Genomic DNA, 23,144 nt, shown 5'->3' on the forward strand with positions numbered 1-23,144 from the left:
TATAAAAAGGGTCATAAGATAATTCTACTAGTAAGACAGCATGAAGCGTTGAATTAATTTCCACAGAAGCATTAGATCTAATTTAATAATCTTGTGGCCGACCATATGTTCCCCAGATGTCAGTTATGTTTTACTGTATGAGCTGATGTTTCTGTAAATTCAATTTTATGCTGCATGTTCTCACTTACACTTCCAGCACCTCCACCTCATCTCTTCATTTCCAACCCCCCTCCCCTCACGCAGAAACTGAAGCTTATGGTATTCAAAGCAGGGATGGAAATTTGCATTCATTACACAGAATGCAGATTCTGATTTCCACTAACAAAAAAGCTGCTCCTCTAAGATAAAACCTAGCTAAGGCACAGCACGTCTTGCACACACATCAAAAAGCAGCATTCAGCTCTCTATGGCTCCAAGCTGCTCCCTATAGGGGACACTAAATACAGAAATGCCTGTTCAGGAGCTCAGTAAAGTTATAGTACTCCCTTGCCTGTGTCAGTTTTCATTCTGGTATACTGGGACAAGCAGTCATACTCAGGTTAGGAACTATTTAGGAGGAAATGTTTGAAAAGAGCAACAGATAATACAGCTGCTGCCAGCTTTCTGGAAAATTACTATTCAAAACCACACAGGTAGTTATAAGTATGCTTTATTCATAAGCCAGAATTCAAAAGAGGCAAAATTAAACATTTTCAACACAGTTTTGAAGAACAACGTTTTATCTTTTGCATTTCATACTGTACACCCACCTGTGTGTCTGTGTGTGCCCTGTTTTTGGGGGTCACATTTCTGTGACGCAATGATGACATATAAACCATCATATTCATCTTCTTAAATGCACCCCACCGGAGGTAAATGTACAATAGGTAGCACACTTAATGTCAAGCCCTTTAATTCCATATGTTAAATTCCTGTCACCCTGACCTTGTTTCTGCTATGGAAAGATGTCACATGAATAAGAGACAGTTGAATTCATTGCAAAGCTTTTTTTCCCCGCCAACCCCATTTATTTTTAATGTTACAGTAAGTATCACTTCTGGGTTTCCTTCTCTTGGGGAAAAGATAAAGCAAATACAAATATTTCTGCAGCAGGGAATGAGGCAAGCCCTTTAAACTCTCAAAATTAAATCAATTGCTACGAAGCACTGCTGACATCTGTTATAAGTTATAACAAAATATCTTCTTGATTTTCCACACTGCAGGATCCCTACAGATGGCCAATGGATAACTGATGGATGAATTTCCCTATAGATACACTATCATGTGTCATGTATGATAAAAGAGGGAAAGGTCAAGGTGTAATCAATTTCCTCACTGCATTTGTTGAGAGAGTGACCTGCACTGACCAGAATTGTTACTGTCCAAACGTCCACTGAAATCATTGAGAAAACAATGCCCAAAATACACATAGTATAGTTATAAACAATATAAAAGTTGTTTTTAACAATGATTAAAAGGGGCATTGTGAATAGACTACAGAATCAATATCTTACCAGTCTTCTATGTAATACAGAATACACTGCTACTGACAATGTCTAAAATAACTACCTGTGTGAAAATATATTTCACCCTGTCGTAAGATATTTACCCAAATATATATTCTCTTGCTTATCTGGTTCTCAGCCTTTAGCCCTTTTATGTTTGTAGGAACTAAGTAGCTTGTTTTGCTCTACAAAGTGCATTTATAAAGTGAATTAAATAAAAACTCTCCAATCAAAAATGGCATAACTAAGTTGTGAGTCTGTAGGACAACAGCCAAACTGGTGTGATCTTTCATTTTAAAGTCCATGCTCTTTTAAAAATAAATATACACTGTAGGGCAACTGTAGTACACAAACAATTACTGCAAATTGTTATGAATGCAGAAGGAAAATGGCAGTGGCTCCCTCAACTGGACTCCATATGCTCATTTGTGCTCCAGTTTATTACAGTTAGTAAGTGATTTCCGCTGTATCAATCATTTGAAGGAGGAGCAGAGTGGTTCATGTTCTGCATCTAAATTGTTTTGTGTTATGTTAATCAGAACACAACCCCATCGGCAACTGACAAAGAAAACTATCCTCCTTGCTTCAAAGCTTTAAGTTTTAGTCGGAAGACCATTTATAATAACATTTGTTTTCAATTAAAAGAGCTTTAATCCCCTTTTTTCTCATACTTTATTATGATGCTATAATAGATCACTGAAAATAATCCTGGAGGTTCTGCATTACGGGGATGTGAAAAAGAACATGCGTTCCCTGAAAGCAGATCCCAGCAGCCATTCAGAGAGCTTCAATTCTAATTAAAAAACTCGCCTTGTAGGAGCAAATAAAACAATCAAACAAAATCGGGAGTAAGAATAACAACAAAATTGTGGGCTCAGCTTCTTCCCTGCTTGGCCTTGATCTACAAGGCTTGACCTGCAAGTCAACTCCTTGCCTGGCTCTTCTCTAATAACTGCTCACCACAGACATAAATCACAGGCCCAGGCTTTATACTTCCAGTGCAATTCACAAGCCGGGAGCAAATTACAGGACGAGGGTCAGGGTTTGGGCAGCTCCAAAGATGAAAAACAGAAGGTTTATTGAAAGTCAATACTCATTTCAACAGGTACAGTACAGAAAACCTGCTTCTCCATTTCTTAATGATTTGGAATCCAGATCGAGGAGACATCCAATAGCCATGCACAATCCCATGTCATGTACAGTATTTGCTTCCTCAAACTAGTTCAAAGTGGAACAACTTGGTTATTTTTGGAATACAGCAAGTACTGCTATAAGCATCAGATAAAATCATGGATCAAAGCAAGTACCTAGCACACTGGAATAAGGTCCTAATGTTGCAAATTCTGCAAGGTGAAACCGCTCTTGAGTTCATGACATATACAGTGTAAAGGACTGATGTTTTTATCAGAGAGTGCAATGGACACCTCCTTCATGTTTGCAGTGGTATACAGTACATGGTATAGGCCAATAAAGCACAACTGTATGTTAAAAGTAAATGCATGATACAAGCGTGGTCAAAACTGCTAAAAATCTTCAGAGCAAGTTTACCAGGTCAAACTTTTACCAGGGAAATGCAGTCAAATAGTCCAACTTTCCACCAGTGAACAGCAAATGCTTCTCAAAATGACCCTTCTTGTTACCTCACTTGGCTGAGACAGTTAATAGCGTACTGTACATACCTGTAGGAGTCTCACAAATATTAAAGAAGAAAACTTGAAACATATTTTGAACTTGTCACATATACAGCAACACAAAGTGACCATTTGATCCCTCATCCATAAAAGCATTAGTACCACAAGTACATAAAATCCACATGCAAAGCAAATGATTCAGTTATAAAAAGAATCCAGTTTTGGTTAAGGATGCTACTGTGATTTACTCTTTGTAAACTTTTGTACATACTGTGCTTTGCATTCACAAATGTTCCTTACTATTTTACTTCAAATTGTTTGGTATACATGTTCTCAGAAACACCAAATTTTATTTCCTCTAAGTTAAATGATCCGTATCAACTAATTTCCCAGTACAGGAAATATCTTCAGTAAACAAAAAGTAAGCAAAACCCTTTAAGGGAACAAAAAGTCTGTAAAGTGAAGCATTTAAAGTAAGCTATACTGTGCAGTATACACATTAAACTTGCCAGCCAAACACAAAAATGCGGAAACATGATTAATTTTTAAAAAAACACCCCATTCCCATTTACCACAAATTACACAGAACCCAAGTCATCTTTTGTTAGGTTTAGAAAATACCTTTTACATAAACTGTGCACTGGTTCAAAGTGCTTTTAGCCTGAGGTATGTAATACAATTGTTAATGACTCGTCTCTGGTTGCATACAGCTGATGAAAGCTCTGTGATTTCAAAGTAAAGGTGCCTGACACCCTTAGATTACAATCACGGAGAATCAAAGAACACAGCAGAAATCTAAAGTTACCTTTACTTATTAAGACAACAAACCAAGGAAGATTTGAACTTGTCTTTCCATTTTTTAATACAAAGCAGAGCTATTCAACCCCTGGGACTCATAGAAGCCCTGACAAAAACTGCAGACTGTGTGAAAAATATAGCTCATTTCAACAAAAATATGCTGTTTTAACAAGAAAGAGTTTTTGGAGCAATCCCCAACTGGATGAACTGTAATGTTTTAACAGCACACTGGATCACTTGAGAAGCAACTATGATTAATGTTCACTTTCTGAGGCATCAATGTCAATATTTACAAGACTGTATACTATCAAAAACTACACTGAAAACACCTCAAACATGGACTCTAAGCTGATTACCCTCAAGGCAAGACCTCAAACAGGAAAAAAAAAACAGTTTTCTGAATTTGGGGTGAGCTTGCCTTCATTAAAACAATCCACAGAGATTATTTAAGAGGATCCCAGATGAGTTTTCATTACTTTGATATTGTGCAACAAAAATCGAAGTGTGATCTGGTCCTTAGTGATGTAGACACCTACTGGTGAAGATTAAACTGCACCAAGACCACTTAACAAAACAGCTGCTCTGGCAGCCCTAAGAAAACAAACATGCCTCAAATAAGATTAGGAGAATCTGATATTGCTATTGCATTGGTCAGGCTAACAACCCCCACCATCACCCATGGTTAACAGGAGAATGCCTTGCCTTGGGCACTTTCTAGGGGATTAAAGACAATTAGCACTCCTCATTTCTAACTGGATCAGGCAGCTGTCTTCTGCAGCTGAACAATATACCCATAATTAGTTTATATGGATAATTTTATCTCCCTCCCCACCTCCGTTTTCGCAGGAATTGAAAAGCCCCTGGAAAAAATTTGCTCTGCTCCACCTCTTTAGCCTGGAGACCCGTTTTTTTTTGCTAATACTGTCAATTCAGTGGGGAGCTCTCACCACACAGACACTCACCCGACAAGTGTCAGTCAGCAATTCATTTCAATTCATAATGAGCATCTGGCACATCATGTGTATCGATACACACAAACAGCGCATCTTGACTACCGAAGCATTAAGTAAAATCTACTTATCTAATGCTGTGTTACCATTGTACATTGTACCATTGTATCAACAGGACAGGAATATGCAAGAAATGCCACAGAGAGGACATTTAGAAATTTCTGCAGGTTCATGTTCTGAATTTTTACTGAGCTTCAACATCGATTACGGGTGACATTTTAAAAAGTAATGCAATCAGCCACTAATCTTCCACAAAACCTGCCGCACAGTAGTGAAACACTTAAAACTTACATAAGTAAATACTTAAGACGTCTCAGGCTGCATCATTATTCAGCAAAATGTTACAGGGAGCTCTCTACATGTGCATAGTACATGGACACGCATGGTTCCGTTCCTTCCTGCCAGTGGTATCCAAGCAATACACAAAAAAAAGGATTAAGATTCATCTGGACTGACACTTTCCATAATGTGAACACCACTGCCACCTGCTTTAGTTCAGCAGTTGGGAGAGAGCCTGATCTCGAGAGGAAGCAGCACGATGCTGAGGGCTAAGCCACATGAGGACAATTTTATTCCTTTCAGAGACACAGGCCATCAAGGTGCACTTTCCTTCCCAGCTTAGAGCACTAGATCTGTTTTTGAATGCGTAAATGGTAATATGAGGTGAAATGCTCCTTAAATGTACAGTATCAGCTGGGTTCAAGTAATAGGAAAGGAAGTCAAAGATAAATAGTTGAAAATCATCCATTATATTGCAAAAAAAAGCATATATACCTAAGAAGTTGTTGTTTATTTTGCCAAGAATGCTATTGCAGACATTTTAGTGTAAACCAAAAGGTTTCTCTAACAACTGATTTCAATATACAGTATACTTATCTGCTTACAATTATAAATGTGTAAATGTAATGTTTGTCTGGGAGACAGTTAAGCTCTAAGACATAAACGTAAGATGCCTTCTTCATTTATAATATAAATTTATTGTTCAGAGAGGGGAAGTCAACAATAAGTACAGTAATTAATTTTTCAAATATACAGTAACATCATACAGATAGTTGACTATAGCAAGCACTGTTTTTTTCTAATATAGGAATCATTGACTTAACAAAGCCTTATACAATTTTGAGTAATATTTAAATGCTTTGTATTTGAAACCTATGATTTCAGTTTGAAAAAAATTATGAATCGCCGTCAGCACATCTTGCTGCATATAAGGCCCATTCAGACAGTACTGTTAAACTGTGCTAATTTATGTTTTAATCTGTAGAGAACAGGCACTTTCAGGCAATTCATTATGCCCTCCACCATGCTATGATTATTCTAGAAGCAGACAGGGAAGTTATTACAGTATTACAGTATACCATCCTCCTGGCTGGTCACTCTTAAAAAATAACAGTCCTATCTACCCCAATTACATACAGCCCTGGCTGACTCATCCATTCCTCATCAGTCATCTCCTAACAGTGCTAGTCAATAATTAAATAAACACCTAGTTTTGCTTCTAGATTTGGAAGTAATTTGCTCACATTATCTTTGAAGAACAAATGTAGTGAGAAGAAGATAAAAATTATGTTAACAGGCACAGAAACTACTATAAGATGATTAAAGCTCATATTTTAGGGATATGGATGGTTTAGATTACTCAGCCCACATTTGTACAAAAGCACTGAACATTATCCAACTTTTCTGTGAAGAGTTCATTTCCAGTTAAATGTTTCTCTTTTCTCAAACCATGACTCCAATGGACTGCTTTATAAAATTAATGACTGAATATTATACTTATTCATTGTTGCTGTGTTATTAAATTAACCAAACATCTACAAATATGTACTGCTTTGTTAGTTTATCTGAGCTGCATGTTTTTCAATATAATCTTCCCTAGAGGGGAAGAAATCAAAATAATAGCATGCCAATATTTTGTTTTCAACGTGTTAAAAAAAACGCAATACCACTTCACTCAAAACAAAATGCAGGACTTCTCTGAATTTCAGGAGCACATTTCATCATTTCTTAAATCTTGAAAACTGTGATTAACATAACGAGAAAAAATAAACACTATTAGCAGGAAAAACACCTCTCTCAATCGTTCCACATTGAAACAGCAATATACACATACCAAGTTTCCCTAAATCCTCCAAGACTGCCCAAAAATGTCCCCTTGTTTATTCTAACAGGAAACCTCTCACAAGTAATTACCAGCTTCATGGTGACGTTATTTTGCTCCCAGCGCCACAGCATTGCACTCATCTTCCTCAGAGGAGCTCAGCCAAGCACCTGCTACAGGACCAAAGACAGCAGGCCCCAAAAAGCTCACAAAGACACTTAACCTCCAAAAAGGCCCATCTGTGATCCATTTGATCGGTCAACAGCAGCATCCAGCAGTTACATTCCTCCAGGGCGAAAATGCTCCAATCCTTTTTTTTTTCCTTAATTCTCCCAGTAGTTTCTGCCACTACGCCCGCTCAGCTCTGTGTACTTTTCAGTATATGCTGTGCTCAAGAAAAACCCTCAGCCCCAGAGCTCAGACCTCGGCCAAACCAAACAACTTCTGTTAAGGCACTGGGAGGAAAGCAGTCGAGCCTGTAGGAGTGAAAGTCAGGACAAGGAAGTCTTCCCCTCCCCCCTGCCAGATAAAAGCACCACTCACATTGGGTATCCATGCTTCAATGGACCATTCGTCATCTGGAGAAGAAAGGATTCCTCTTAAAACCCTTCCCACTCCGAGATTTATCAATACCTCTCCACTAAGTATACAAGTCTGTAAAAGGGAAAAAAAAGCCACATGGGTTTGGCTGCCTTGTACAACATTTTTCTTGACCTTTCTTCTCTTTTTTCAGTTACCACAAATCCTGCATTTCAGATTGCTACATGACAGGCGCCGTGTTCTTTAAATAAAACACATATGGTATGTAAAAGGGAATAAAAGGATGTCCTGTGTTTGTAGCTATTCCAATCCAGAACCTCAAAATAAGCCCAGCGTAATGTGCCAACATTTCTGAATTCCGACTGCCAGTAATGGACTCACACAAAGTGTGAGATTTTTAGTATGACGGGAATCTAAGGTATTAAAATGCACAGTACATGGATGACGCTTAGAAAGTGGCTGATTATTTTTAGCAATACAAAATCCAAAACGTTTTTTAAGCTATTCATCATGGACAATAGGTACCAGGTCCTGTTTCTTAAAAGCAGAGGATTTAAATATAAGACCTAAGTAGCCATGGACCATAAAACATAATCTTCTTTCGAGGGCTTTTTGTTTTTGTGCACCCCACTGACTGTCTGTCATGGAACATTTAGAATCAGAAGGGGTCACAGCCTGCTGGAGAGCACAGAGTAAGATGTATGGGTCTTCTGGGGGTAAATGAAATAACAAAGGCCTCATGACAAGCCTTTGAATAAGTGCATATAATCCTGGGGTAAAGAAGCAATTTAGCACTCCACAACTGTTCTCCTCCAGAAAAGCATTTAAAAGCATCTTGATTTCACACTAGATGAGGCTGGTTCCAGAGCAGTTTTGCTTTGTGACAGTGAACAGAGCTCAAAGGTATCTATATGACTGTGTATGGAATCAAGTTTTGAATTTTTATCCTGGGCTTCAATGCTAACTGTAGTTGACGTTTCAATGGTAAAACTTGCCATACAGTTGTGAATAAAAATACATTCAAAACAAATTTAGCACAAATTTACACGTGCTACAGGGACTTTTTTACATCTGCCTTGTACATGGATACACGCAAAACAATTTTTGGTTTCTCCCCCACAATTGATATATCTTACAATACATATCGAAAGGATGAAGACCATCTGCACTGACGCTTTCCATAATACAAACACCACTGTCACCTACTTTACTTCATCAGTGGTGTGAGAGACTTATCTACAGAGAAGCAGCACGATGCTGAGGGCTAAACCACACGCAGACAATTTCATTTCTTTCAAAGACACAGGCCATCAATGTGCACTTTATTCCCCATTTTGAGAATTTGATTTGTTAATACGAGGCGAAACGTTCCCTCTGGTAATCATATTATCTGGGCTCAATTAATAGGAAAGGAAGTCAAATATAAATCACTGAAGGACATCCTTTGCACTACAGAAAGCACAGAGCATATTTTCTGTACCTGACACCCAAGGAACTGTTGTTTTTTTTTTTGCCAAGAATGCTATAGCTGAAAAAATTAGTATGAATCGCCGAAAGATTATTCAGTGCTCTGTACTTATCTTCAAATGGTTTCTCAAATCAATGGATGTCAACACAAGAATTTTAATTTCAAATACAAAACCATTTTCACTATTGCCACCCTCTGTGGAGAGACCTGACCGACATGACTAAGAAGAACCTGATAAAATCCTTCTGATGTTTTTATAAAGTCTTCTTAGAAACGTGCTTTTCCTCCCTCTGCACATCTATTTCAGAGATATTTGTTCATGAATATAAAATCACAGTCCTTGATATGTACTACTAAAGAACTTAATTAGTTTACAAGAATCCATGTGCAACTCTCTAATTAATAAGTGCATTGCATTCATCTGAAGCATGTTCCCTTAACTGAGGGTGAATCATAACTAATTTAAATTCCACACATCTTTTTCCAAGGACTTCAAACTAATACCCATGGCTCTGTAAAACCATTTAAAAATGTTGTGCTGTGCTGCCCGTCAGGGCAAAGCTACATGGTAGACTGCAAAGAAAAATGTGGGTAGTCTACACCTTGTAACTATTTCACAATAATTTTTACACGTGTAATAGACCACAAAAAAAGCATATTATGAAACTAAAAAACTAGTAATAGAAACAAAAAAATGTATACTTCAAAATAAAAAAACAGACAAGCACAATGCATCACACATGATAGAGGTAAGCAAGATGCCTGTTCTAATAGATGGTTATATGTTTTTTTAAGCAAAGAAAATCTTCCTTGTTTTCTTGAACTTAAAAATCTCCACTAAGGACTGTGACTTTGTTTTAATTGCCTAGCAACAAGGGTGACACCTTCGGCTGTTTCTTGAGAATGTATGGCGATTTTGCAGACTGACAGAAAACTGGTTTCACACATTTAAAATGAAAGAGACACGATCACATGTAGTGGCATACTGTGTTGGAAGCTCCTGGGATGATAAAGGCTATGCGACATCAAGATACACGTGAAAAGTGGGACACAAAAACAGCACCTTGACAAAAAGCCATTTTTCTAGCCTCTCTAGCTGAGCAAAACTGGAGAAAAAATAAAAGGAAACAGATGTCCTGACTTAATGAATGAGTTTAACCTAAGCAATCATTGTCAGCACAACTACCACAACCAAGAAAACTAAGGGAAATCTGTGAGAACTAACAGTTCTTTGTTTATTTTATTTATTTATTTATTTTTTTTTGGGGGGGGGTATGGGATATGTCTTGTCCCTTTAGGTCTCTTCTGCCATAAAAATATAAATGCATTAATTTCATTGCTACTGCCGGCAATGCTGTAAGATTTTAATTATTAAAAGACTCTGAAGCATTGCACAGCAAAAAGAACCCTGGCTTAGAAATGCAAGAACAATTTATTAAAAATATGCATAAAACTCAAAATAAGTGCTTTTCAGCATCAGATATATTGATATACACATTTGTCGGCATGCTTTATTTAAAAACAAATCTGTGTGAAAATTAAGCCAAGACTGTTATCAAAGCAAAAGGGAACTACTGAGGTGCATTTCATTTTACTGCAACATCAGTTCATAATGGGAGATGAAAAGGGTACAGTGTGTGGCTTTTAATGTCACAAAATTCCTTCTGAGATACAGTGTATGAAATATTCAATTTGCCAGGTGTGCTCAGCCATTATCTCCATTAAATCTGCTACAAGTAGAATACAATATAATGACAATTTCAGTAAAATACAATTTTACTGAAGGATAAACCACTTTCAAAATTCTTGCAAGTTCTTTTCATTTGAAAGTCACTAGTATTTACTGAAAATAATACTTTGAATCTCATAGAACACGTGACACTGATGAAGCCCTTAGAGAAAGTTGTCAGTGTGTTTGTTTTTTTATTTTGTTACTGGACAGTTTCAATGTACAGTATAATGGACAGGGACACAGCACTGCAGGTGCGGATTAGCAAATCACCCCAGGCTTCTCGATAGCATTCATGTGGAAGAGCTCTGTCACTCAGTTTTCAGAACCTGCCAACAACCTAGATATAGACACTCCTGTCTTTGTCATATTCCTTGGTATGGCCCATCTAGAGACAGTCAGTCTAACACTGGTTTCACTGATCTGAATAAACCCAGAGGCTACCTGGAAATAGGAAATAAGTGTTATGAAGTGTTCTGAATTAACAAGTTACTTAGCTGTAATAGTATATGCTGCAGTACATTCTGATATCTTTTTAAAGTGACTTTCTTCCTTAAATGTTCTTATTGAACAAATCTAATGCACTAGATATGCTTAATTACGTAGGAATAAAAAATGAGCATTTCCTTCTTCATTTAACTTGACCTATAAATCCTGCTTACAACTAGATTTTCCAAACTAAAAAGGCATCTCATGTTGTCACGGAAAATAGTGTTCTCATTGAAAATTGTCAATTGACCTGACAGTTTGTTGATTTTGTTATGTGTAGAAGTCATTGTCTTGCAAATGTCAGCACTGCTTAATGCTACAGATTCTGAAACAAAGATGGCATTTAAATAATCATTGGGTCAGTTCTGAATGCCTAAGAAGAGAGACTTTTGTCCTCCTGTTCTTTTTGCATGTTACACTGAAGGCAAAGGTTTTGTGTACTCACAATGAGGAAAAACTTCCTTAACCACATTGGAGACTCACAAAAGAGCAGAGACATCAATGGAAACCTGCCAACATGTATGCCTTTCAGAAACAAGACGCTCAATAGAACCTCAATGACACAGTGGACAGCAATAGATACAATGCATTCTAGGATCAATAAGTAACAATTTCTTGTAGAAACTCCGTGCAAAACAAACACTCCCCTCAAAGCCTTTACCTGTGTGCATCACCTTTTCTTTTAGAGGTACTCTTACTACATAAAACACGAAGAACATGTAGTGAAAATTACTGTATGTACTTTTATTTAGTAATGGGGGTAGCAGAGTGTAGTGACTTTGACTTGGATCTCATAACTGAGAGGCAGTGGGTTAAAGTCCCCACTGCAGACCCTGCTGTTGTGCCTTCAAGGAGATACTGTACCCCAGTGGCTCCAGTCAACCATGCTGTATACATGGGGTTCAGCATTGCTGGGGGATCATCCCAGTGATGGACCAGTGTCCCAATCAGTGGGGGAGTCATGCGCTCTGGGCCGCTTACCCCTACAGAGATGAAGAGCTCTGGCCAGGACGAGCCGCACTGGGCTCTGGTATTGACTTAAGCTTCTTTTTTCATTTTTCAATAAAAAAATAATTCTAAAGCTTCCAACAGACATGTACTAACTTGCTCAGAAAAGCAAAACATTGAAAAGAGCTTACTGAAGGCAAGGGAAATCAGAATACAAGTTGACGCTGGAAAATGCAACGTTAAACACAATCACTATGGAAGAAAAAAGCACCCTTGTTTTTCCTGTAGGATATTCTAAATTCATGAGTCATAAGAAATAGCTTCACTACCTTAATCAAAGGATTATGTTGATTTTTACTGTTGTTAAATCACTATGTATTTTATTAAAATAAAAACCTTCGCCTGAAGCTATACATTTTGCCTTAAATTCAATTTTCTGGTGGAATGCAAAGCTGGAGAAGAAGCAGGGCTTTTCTTCCTTACAGGTTCAATAAAGTGGACTCTGGCAAAGTAACAAAGATAGCTACAGAGCCCCATCAGTGCCAGGATAATAGACTCTCCCTAACACAGCAGGCTCTTTGCACAAATTACACCATGCTCGTGAAACTTATTGAGGAAACAGGTCATCACGTCAGGCAACGCTTGTAAGAAAATGAGAACCTGCTGTCAAGCTGATACAAAATCTGATGCAGCTCCTTGCAGAGTGTATGTTCACAGAGCTCATTTCCCAGTGTAGGAGAGAGAAATTGGCCTGCTTGAAAAGCCAGCAGAATTCTGCATCTGACCAAATACCAGACTGAATATCAAAGACGGGCTTGTTTCTACAGGCAGCTACTGCCCATAAGGACTTTTGTCTTGATTGTGGACAAAAAGTCATTTACAAGCCATTAGCCAACTGCTCCATCCATTAACAGGCATTTGACACATGGTACGCACAAGACTGCCAACCCTTCGTCATCTAAACATTAAACTAGAAAATACTCACCCTCAAAAGAGATCACTCCGTGAATCTTTAAGTGACAATTTTACATTACAAAAGTAAAGTTACATAACTCGTTTCACAGTTACAGCACAAGGTAATTTTGCTTTTTTTCCCCAAAAGCAGTGGTCTTCACAAATAATAATTGCAAAATTGCCGAAAACTTACATGTTACTTTAAAGACTAAGGCAAAATATGAAATGTGTACAGTATTTTTAATTATACTGTACCGCATAAACCATATTGCAGTAATACCCAATTCTTCGTATGCTTTCATGGAAAATTCTGTGGTATATCCTAGCAGCACACAGAGCACCAAATATGCATAGCAGAAGACCTAGACAGAAGCAAGTTAAGTCAATATTCTTCCTGCAATTATCACCTCTCTGTCATAATGGAATGACACAGTACAGAAACACATCAGCAGTTCTTTTGAAGAACAAAGCTTTGCTGGCTATAAATGGTTTGCTTCCAGTTGCAAGACGTTTTTGCGGAAGGTGGGTAGTGTGTAGAACAAAGCTGTTTCAAGTTAAAAGGCTGGGGACAACCAACCAGGCTAATAAACTGAGAGAGGTTTTCTGTTACGCAAGTACAGATTTTTTTTGTTTCCTGGAACCATCTGGGAATTTTTGGGCTTTGGCTATGAAAAGGGCGGTCCTATACATGTTCTCAGAGTAGTTTGACCAGTTCAGCCAGCCAGAACCAAATGCAGCTGTGTGCTTGGATTTGCACAAATGGTGACATGACTGCAACATTAATAGATGCAGCTTAGAGACCAGGCTCTTTTTTATTATTTTTACTTTACTTTTTTTCAGCATGAAATAAACCTATTACTTGTTCCTCTTTTTTATTATTGCTTTTTTGTTTCTCAATGCTTTATAAACTAGAATGCCTGGTTGTACATTGGTCAGTTATGAAGGTTACCCTGAGGCTGCATTGTGTATTGTGACCTCCTAGACTAAACAAGTTTGCTCTGCATTCGCATGATGCAGTCTCCAGTGAGGCAAGCACACAAGTGTAAGCATCTCTTTTTATTTAATTTGGACACAAACTGACAATCCAGTTTCAAATCATAGATGAAGCGATGCTTAATAAATATGTATTTTAATTCATACCGCTACAGTAAAATAATGATTGAAAACCAGCTTGCAATTAATCTCATCATTGTTCACGCATGAAATTTGATGCACACAAATTCTTCCCACTTGGATCCATCGACATTTTGCGAAATGAGACATTTCACAACTGGCAACCTGTCACAGGACATTTTTCAGGCTGCATGACTGTTTTAGTTTTTGAGCAATCAAAAACAATTGTCAAAAAGGCAAGGTTTGGCGCTCAAGTGCCAGTTCACATCTGTTCTTCAACTAGTGACATTCAGATCTGGCATTTCTCAAACGCTAGAGGGCGCCAAAACATTCCTTACCTAGGAATCAAGTTAACTATGTATGTCAGCAGGACGCTGGTCTGCTAATTCATCTGGACTGACATGAAACTCCAGCTGGCAGACTGGCACAAAAGCCCACCATAATGGTTACAAAGAAAGGCCAAAACCTAATTCACAACACAGGCCTTGTTTTCTGAGACTAAGCAGCAGTTTTCAATACTTTCACAAAAGTACATGGCAAAAATTGATTCTCATGGGGCAAAACATTTGTACCACTCAGTTTATTTTCACGATATGTCAATGTCAGTCCACAAACAGTACAAAGGGAAGATCTGTTGTATTGTTTTGTAGATCGTAAGAGGCACAAGAAATACAAAACACTCTGGTACTACATACCTAAATCTCTGTATTTGCTCGGTAAAATGTACCATTTCCAAGTCCAGGGCTTGTACCACTCAAGGTCATGACCCACAGCAAACAGACTCAGCTCTGCTGCAACAGCTTGACCATGTGGTTCACAGGAAGCCAGGAGCACTTTGGAGGTGTAGCATAAACCCTGTGCTCCACCAAACCCACAAAGTGCAGCCGCTGCCCTGACATTAACCAAGCTAGCTACTCCCACAAACTCTGCATTGGATTGACGTTAAACAGATGGTGTATGATACAAATGAAGAAATCACAAATTCTACCCAACCACAGAAAAGGTTACACCTTTACACTTTCATAGAGGTTACGGCAGTTCCCCTTCTGTTAAAGTAGGGTGGAAATGGTAACAAAGAAAACAGATAGGAATTCACAGATCATATTGTGGGTTTTTCTTTTTCATCTCTCAACTCTCAACTCTATTTAATTAACATAGTATGTTTTTTTTTAATATCAGAAAAGCTTCCTGATTGGGAAATTAGGTTAAATGTTTTTTCAAAGGGTCAGCAATGCACACGATTCTCTCCTTTTTAAAAAGCCAATTGGCGCAATTTCCAGAAAATGAAATGTGGAAATAATTGGACAAATGCGAAAGAGAACAGCACAAATCTTCCAATTAACAATTCCACGTACTAGTTCATCCAGCAAGACTACACACCAGCAGGAGGCACTATTTTTCCAGTTGACCACCTTTGCTCTGTGCAGTTCATATGGTCATAAGATGCTGTACTTCGTAACAAGTTCAGTGCAGACTGCAGTTTCTCTCTTTGTCTGGAATGAAAAAGTTGATTTTGGGGGCTGATGTGCCTTATCTCACTTGAAACGTTTCTTATGTTCTTATGCAGAATTTAACAAGGAAAACAATCATGACGTTTAAAAGCAACCACATCACACTCTTCAGCAGCTATGAAAATCCTTGCTTCAGAGCAAAGGATGAAAAACATTTTCATTGAAGCCAGCAATGCAATGCTCAACATGTTTTGTGTTACAACGAGAGTATTACGAAACAATACTTACACGTTACAAAGAATTTTTACTTATGAAAAGCTTTGAACGGCTTATGAAGTTTGAACAGATTTCAGAGTCATAGGGGTAGCCTGGATTTGTGAGTTTGTGTGCTGGTATCCAAAGATCAATATATAAAGCAATATTATGTTAATACATTAAAGAACCAATAATCTTAAATGTTGTTAGTGGCTCTTAATATTGTAGAGACAGCGGCCGTGGAATAAAAATGGCAAAGCTGCCATTATAGGAGTGTATTTAGATTAGATACAAAACCTGAATAGCAGATGCTTGCTACTGTCTCTCTCTTACTGTACATGATCACAGTCCAAAAAAGCTCAAACAGATGACACAGGGAAGAAAAACAATGTGTCTGTGGTCAGTCTTGCAAATCCTGCGTTTTATTTTTACATTGATGTCAGAAAAGCAACAAGGTTTTGTTTTAAATTGCAGAAGGCTGGAAGTGTAACCAGTAGTTACTTGGTTGTGTAATTGCAGGATGTCATGTCTCTCCAACAGCTCCTATCTCTGCCCTAGCAGATGGCATCAAAGAAAATTGCAGATGGTTGCCCACAAGCCACAGCCATCTCAGTTTTGCTCAAACATCTTTAAAACCACTTTGAACTGTCCACCACTATTCATTTGCTCCCAGGGTTAACCTACAGTGACTAGTTTAAGATGTCTGCATGCACTAGGACTTCTTCAGATGGTGTAGTACCCTGGCTATACTGTTGAAATATTGGAGTTATTAATCACATTCCTTAAAATGGATTATTCCGTCTATTTAAAATCACAGCTCTTATATTCACATCTTTAATTAATAAAGGATCCTAAACTGCCCCCGTGTTTGTATTTTGAATGATAAAACTGCATTCCATCAGAGCCAATACCTGCAATAGCTTCTCAACATCTGCAATGCACTGTAAAATTATTTCTGCTTTTCAAAACATTTTGGTGGAAAAAAACCACACATCTCAGATAATGACTTGAAAACAGTTGTGCTACACATAATCAGAAAACACATCAAATTTGTTGCTGTTCACAATCCAATTCCTATTGATTATATTGATTTTTAAACTCCCCCTTCAGTCATGCACTGACAAAAGATGTTTGCTTTAGCTACTTGTTATGAAGTGCCTTTGGATATATGCTGAGATGGTACGTTTTCATGTTTAATAAACACTTAATCATGATATATTAAAATCCAATATACTTTAACCTGTAACACAATTTATCCCTAAGACATTTAGTAATTTAGTAATTTCAGCAAATAACGAGAAGTAATGTACATTTAGTATGAAATGTAAATTGATTTACATAAAAATGGGAAAATAATTTACTTTTTTCTATGGTTTCAGCTGCAATGATTAAGGCACACATTGCAGGTTTCACACCAGAAACTGCTGCAGTTACTTCTGAAAGCTTCAGAGTACATCTAATACATAATAAAGCTAATTTCAGTAAAGCTAAATCAAAAGAAAGCAAACAGATGTTAAAATATGATGGTTATACAGTCAGAGAAATTCCTGCTAAAGGAAGCTTCCTTCTTCACAAGAAACCATGTCAATAATCGGGACAATACCTTTCACTCCCAGGAGGGAGACCAACACTGATGGTGGTCACATGCAATCAGTTTTTGTAATTAGTTTTTTTGAGACAGGGACTTGGGGACATACTGTAAGAATACAAGATAGAACTCATATATTATGAAATAGGCATTCACACTCACAATTCACTACACAATTAAGGTCAGGTCACAACAGACATTTCTACAATGTTCCATTGAAAAGCATCTTTTATTCATTTAATTATCTCATACTATGACTTAGCAATCATTCTGAAAACTTTAATAATTTACTAATTCACAGTTTCATTACCAGGAATACCAGATGACAGAATTTGCAATATTAACAGATGCATATCCCCATTAAAAGCTTAATGAAGTCCAATCCATGACTTCTTAATTATCCATACCACTTCACTGTGACACTGGGGTTTACCAAGTTTCTTAAACTACTTTCCTGTATAGTAAGGAACATATTTGTGTTTTTTTATTTGCACGGTTTACAGATGTAACAAAAACGAGGCGCTGTGTGCAAAATATTTTTGGCATTTTAGCAACAATATATTGGCAGCGATAACAGACATATGAGAAAGGCGATACTAACTACAGTTAGAATCAAAACAAAAAATAAGAGTCCTAGAAGGTCTGACAGCCTAATAAATATGAAAACTCTATACAAATTGTAAAATATAGGCTAAACTTTGTAAACGTTCAAATTGCATAAATTGCATACAAAGCTACATTTCTCTGTATAGATGCCAGATGGGGCAGAGTCACAGGTTACTGGTTTTATACCCTTTTTAAAACATCTTGAAATAACCTACTATTTCAAACACACTATATCCCAGATAGAATACAATTACACAAAGATCAATCTAAATTAGAAATTACCACACTTTCAATTATAGAACGGCAGAACATCCAGCCTTTACAAAATAAAAAACGTTATGTTCCTAGCCCCTTTTTAAAAATCTGCTGTAGTGCCCTGCCTGAGCAAGCCTTAAATTATCAGCTATATCCCTGTAAGACCTATTAATATGTGCACAGTGCACCACATTTCCTCTATAACATCCAAGATAGAATTTATGTGAAGGCTATATATTTCATGGCTAAATTTACTTGCCAACAGAGAGTGCCAGCTAGTTTCGTAAAGGTTAGAATTTTTTAACGTTATCTTTAAATAGATACTAACCCTCCTTAGCAACAGGCACATACAGAGAACAACACCCCCACACGCATGAAGCTTTTACAGTATATCAAACTGGTAGGAGCTTATATGCAGTAGCAAGGATCACTCTAAACCAACTGTCTATCACTTGCATTTAATTCCACGGTAAGCCCATTAAAAGACAACGCTGTGGGCTTTTTACATTTTCTTCTTGGGGAAATGTAACCAAAGAGATATGCTAGAGACGTAAATCCTCACAAGGAGTGGATCAGGGCTGGAAATGTGCACAGGACTTATAAACACGTTTCTTTTCACAACCCTGACACGCCATGAATATCACAGGGTCTTTAACTATGAAATCATATCCTGTAGTTATTAAAGGATTAAAAATTTCAACTTAAGGACTGCCACCTAAAACATTGAGATACTAAATAACAGAAGAGGAAAAAGGAATATATTAGCCTTTAAATGTCTGCAACATCTTTTCTTGAATATACAATACATGCAGGAAATAGGTCACACTTTAGCTTACTGTATTAGCCAATACCTCTTATGAATATATTTCCACAGCATTCTCATTATCCTATTAATAGATTTCTAACCAGCAGTAATGTGAAATGCATATTACTTAAGCAATGTCAACTGTAAAAAATGACACTTACAGCAACCCTACATTCAGACTAATTCTTCAGTTTTTACTTATAGGATTGCAATGCTTAAAGTGGACAACAGTAGAATCTACAATTTTCAGACATTGAAAACACTAATTGTGAAGTTATTTCAGGGATTTTGGTCTTCAAAAAACAATTAACCACACACACGCACATGAAATGTACGTTAACACCCGCAAATCAATGAAAATGATATTCACATTAGAGGGACAAGTTATGCATTACACATACACTAAGGTGCCAATTCTAATAATCATCACCATCATTATTAATTCTGATTATAGCCAGTACGACTGTTACAACTATGTCTCCAATGCATTACCTAGCAAACAGAAAGAAAGCATGGTTTCTCTATAGAAACATTATTCTAAAACAAACACACACCTACACAACACAGAAATGGAAAACGCAAGGAGTGATCTAACCTGGGTGTCAAATCCATTCTCTACAATGCTACCCTTTTTCTGGGGAGCCCCATTCCCTTCAGTCTCGTGCCCGTGGGGTGATTTGAGGGGGATCTGGCTGGAGTAGGTAGGCTTGCAGACCTCCAGCTTGCTGCCCAGCTTCAGGTAGGAGGGCTGGGGGATAGTCCTGACTGGGACATGCTGGATGGGAGCTGCGCTGTGCACGGGCTTGGGCAGTCCAGACTTCATCTTTGAGGCCACCAGAATGGCCGGCATCTTCCCTTCTTGCTTTCCGAACACGTTTCAGTCAGGAGGAGAGGCCAGAGCCCTGAGAGATGTGCTTCTGACAGGAGAGGCAGGGAAAAAAACCCAGCAGCTGCTGTAGTGAGACCGCGTGCTTCTCCCGATTAAGAAGCACAAGCAGAACCAAACACTTACGGCAGGAGAATCGGAGCTCGCGCTCAGGAGCGTCCTGACAGCCTGCTGACAAGCGGTTGAATTTTTTTATCTAGTTTTTAATGGTAAACCATCGGTCCCGAGTGATTTGCTTCGGTTTTTGCCCTTCTGTCCCCCGTTGGGTTTCCAGAGGTAGTGTTCCCACCTGTGCCTCAATAATGTGATACTTCTTCCCACTGAGCTGTGCCTTCATTATCCTCTCATTACCAGCTGAACGGAATAGTGATGCTCAAACAGGGAAAAAAAAACATTTGAGGCAACTTGCTGCTACTGTACATATGCTTTCCTGTCACTGTAGAGGAGTCATTGCAGGATTTCCAGATTAAGAAGCCTTTTCCTTCAGCGTTAGCCAAGTAGCAGATGTAGCTTAGCAAGTTAATGACTAATGCCCTTGGAGAGGAGACTCAGGGAGACAAGCATCTTAGTCTAACCATCCTCCTTATGGGCACAGTTTTTCTCCAAAGCTTTCTTCACAGACGAGGCAACGCATCCCAGTGCCTTCTTAAAGATCTCCGTCACACAGCTGATGATATGAACTCCTGACTAGAAATGAACCTCTTCCTTCACACATGTTCCACGCAGAGAAACAGATTGCCTCTCACCCACAGACGCCAGGCAGCACAGCTGATTGCTGCCTTCTGTTCACATTAGATAAACCGTCTCTTGCAGGTCAGATTTAAGAACCTTTTTTTTAAAAAAAAGCTGTCAGGTTCTCCTGGCTTAGCTGAAGGAGGCAACAGAGATTAGATGAAGAAGAAATAGGGTACTGTGTGACAGTAGTGGAGTGCTGCAATCTGATTGGCTACATTCACTGAAAAAAAAAAAAGGATCCCTGCAAAAGAGGAGGGGTTTGCACGGAGGATTACAGAAATTCCCTGTCATTTCATCGCAATACAGCGCCTGCGCTATTCCAAACTAACAGAGAACTGCAACAGGCATATTGTCCTCTGAGCTCCTCAAAGCAAAGTCTGAACAGAAGCTTTGGTATTTTCTGAAAGAAAACACGCAGGGAACATTTTTTAGGGCAAGACTGCATTATGAGCAGCCTAACAAATATATTTTAATGCAGTTAAGGCAATACATGTCCATTTCTATTTTTAATATTGAATCAACAGTACGTCCTTTATGCAAAAAACATTGTCTATGACTTGGGCAGCTCAAGCTGGTGACTAAATCAGCCTCCTACAGTATCACCATACCACTGTTTTATTTCAAACTGGCATCTCTATATAAAATACTTAGTGTACAGGAGAGTGGCTTATTGAAAAGGAAAGTAATTTTACTTGTGCTTGTCAAGATTGAGGGCGTTTAATCAATTAAAATAAGACTGTTAAGACTTTTTTCTTTGATTCATTCTAGAACATTATGTATATAAAAAAATGCATTAATGCTGAAAATTAATTGCCTTAATGGACTCGCCACACATATGATGTCATTGATGTTAAGTTTCTGGATGAAATTAATGTCGACTGCAATTCCATAACATAGAAAGACAAACTGATGCTGTGACTCCCTCACTGCCTGCGGTAATCCAGTTACCATAATCTTAAGTAATGGAAGTCCGAGCTGATCTGATTATGGGTGTGTCTGAGTGTTAAGAAAGCCTGGAGAAAAGGCTTCACGTTTTTAACTCATCAGTATAATAGCCTGCCAAGCTAATTGGAGTGCTCACAAAATGGACACAGAGACAGGGAATCGAAAAATAAAGTCATTTCACTTATGTTTTTCATTTGTTTTGAAGACATGTAGACTTTTCAAAAGTTTACCTCAAATAAATAGTACTGTACTTTTAATTACTTACAACAGTAATGTATGTATGAGTTATCCAGTTCCTACGTTACCCTTCCTACAGAAATGTGCAATGCTGGAAAAAGAAAAGGCATGAAGACCCTTTACTATAATTAGAAGAGCAGAGCAGTAGGTTGATGAAGACAAGCTACACTTATCCTCCTACTATACAGTAGGTGCCACCTCCAGGCCTTCGGCTTCTTTCGTTCCCTAAATGCTCAGAGCTCCTACAGTGCAACAGCAGCAGGAGGACAGGAGCTGCTCTCCCTGATGACTCTCAGGTCTCAGTTTTTTACATGAACCTCCACAGGAAACATGAGCTTGTTTCAAATACAAGAAAGAACCACACAAAGCTCCAGATCCACACTTTTGAATATGGTCTTTTTTGGTTTTGTTGCACACCTGAGACCTTTCCACAGCATGTCAGTGTGACATAACCAAACTGAACACTTTTTCCCCACAAATAATCTCATTAATTTAAATCTACTAACTGATCCAAACTTAAATACAGGCCTACAAGATAATTATGAATGTTTGTGTTGTATATCAATGAAATATGACAAAAGAGCATTACACTTCACAATATTATCAACAAACACATAAAAACATTTACATACACTCCTTTTCAAGTCAGCAACAAAGCAGTTTGGGGGAGGGGAGTTCATTCTAAAATGAAATTAAATCTAAAATTCTCAACTATTTAATGTTGTAGTCCTGTTTACAATTTGTCCTCCAGGCAAGAAAGAAAACAGGTTCCCATGACAACAGATTTATTTTTTTCAATTTTATATTCCAGTACTTCAAAGAATAAATATAGCATATTCCATTTTTTTCTGGTCTCCCAAACCCACACCTTAAATTAAAAACTTCTGACATACGAGTTCCTGGAACAAAAAAGCAAATTGATGCTGTTTTGAAGTCATTTGTTTAAACTAGGGAACAAAGAATGCTTTCTGTAGAATTCAGACATACAATTGACCTTAGGCATTAGTGGAAATAACCTGCAAAAATGGCTTATGTAGTGAATATATAAAGCTAGGAAATTGGTCTGCACCAGAAAAAATTCAGTCCATTTGGGACCAATTTAGTCAGATACCTTTG

General features: G+C 37.9%; 1 protein-coding gene across 5 annotated transcripts in view; it reads right to left on the reverse strand.

Annotated features, from left to right (window-relative positions):
* The window catches only part of nav2a (neuron navigator 2a), a 222,733-nt gene that overhangs the window by 104,650 nt on the left and 94,939 nt on the right, over positions 1-23,144 (reverse strand). For 4 of the 5 annotated variants that reach the window (XM_015338257.2, XM_069181809.1, XM_069181808.1 and 1 more), the window contains exon 1: positions 19,821-20,979. The exons of the other annotated variant lie outside the window; for it this stretch is intronic. In XM_015338257.2, the coding sequence (XP_015193743.2) occupies positions 19,821-20,075 (255 nt within the window). In that variant the 5' untranslated portion in view covers positions 20,076-20,979. Of the gene's footprint in view, positions 1-19,820; positions 20,980-23,144 lie in introns of those variants that run through there. 5 annotated transcript variants of the gene reach the window in all.

This window comes from Lepisosteus oculatus, chromosome 21, assembly GCF_040954835.1.
Source record: "Lepisosteus oculatus isolate fLepOcu1 chromosome 21, fLepOcu1.hap2, whole genome shotgun sequence".
Classification (NCBI taxonomy): Eukaryota; Metazoa; Chordata; class Actinopteri; order Semionotiformes; family Lepisosteidae; genus Lepisosteus; species Lepisosteus oculatus.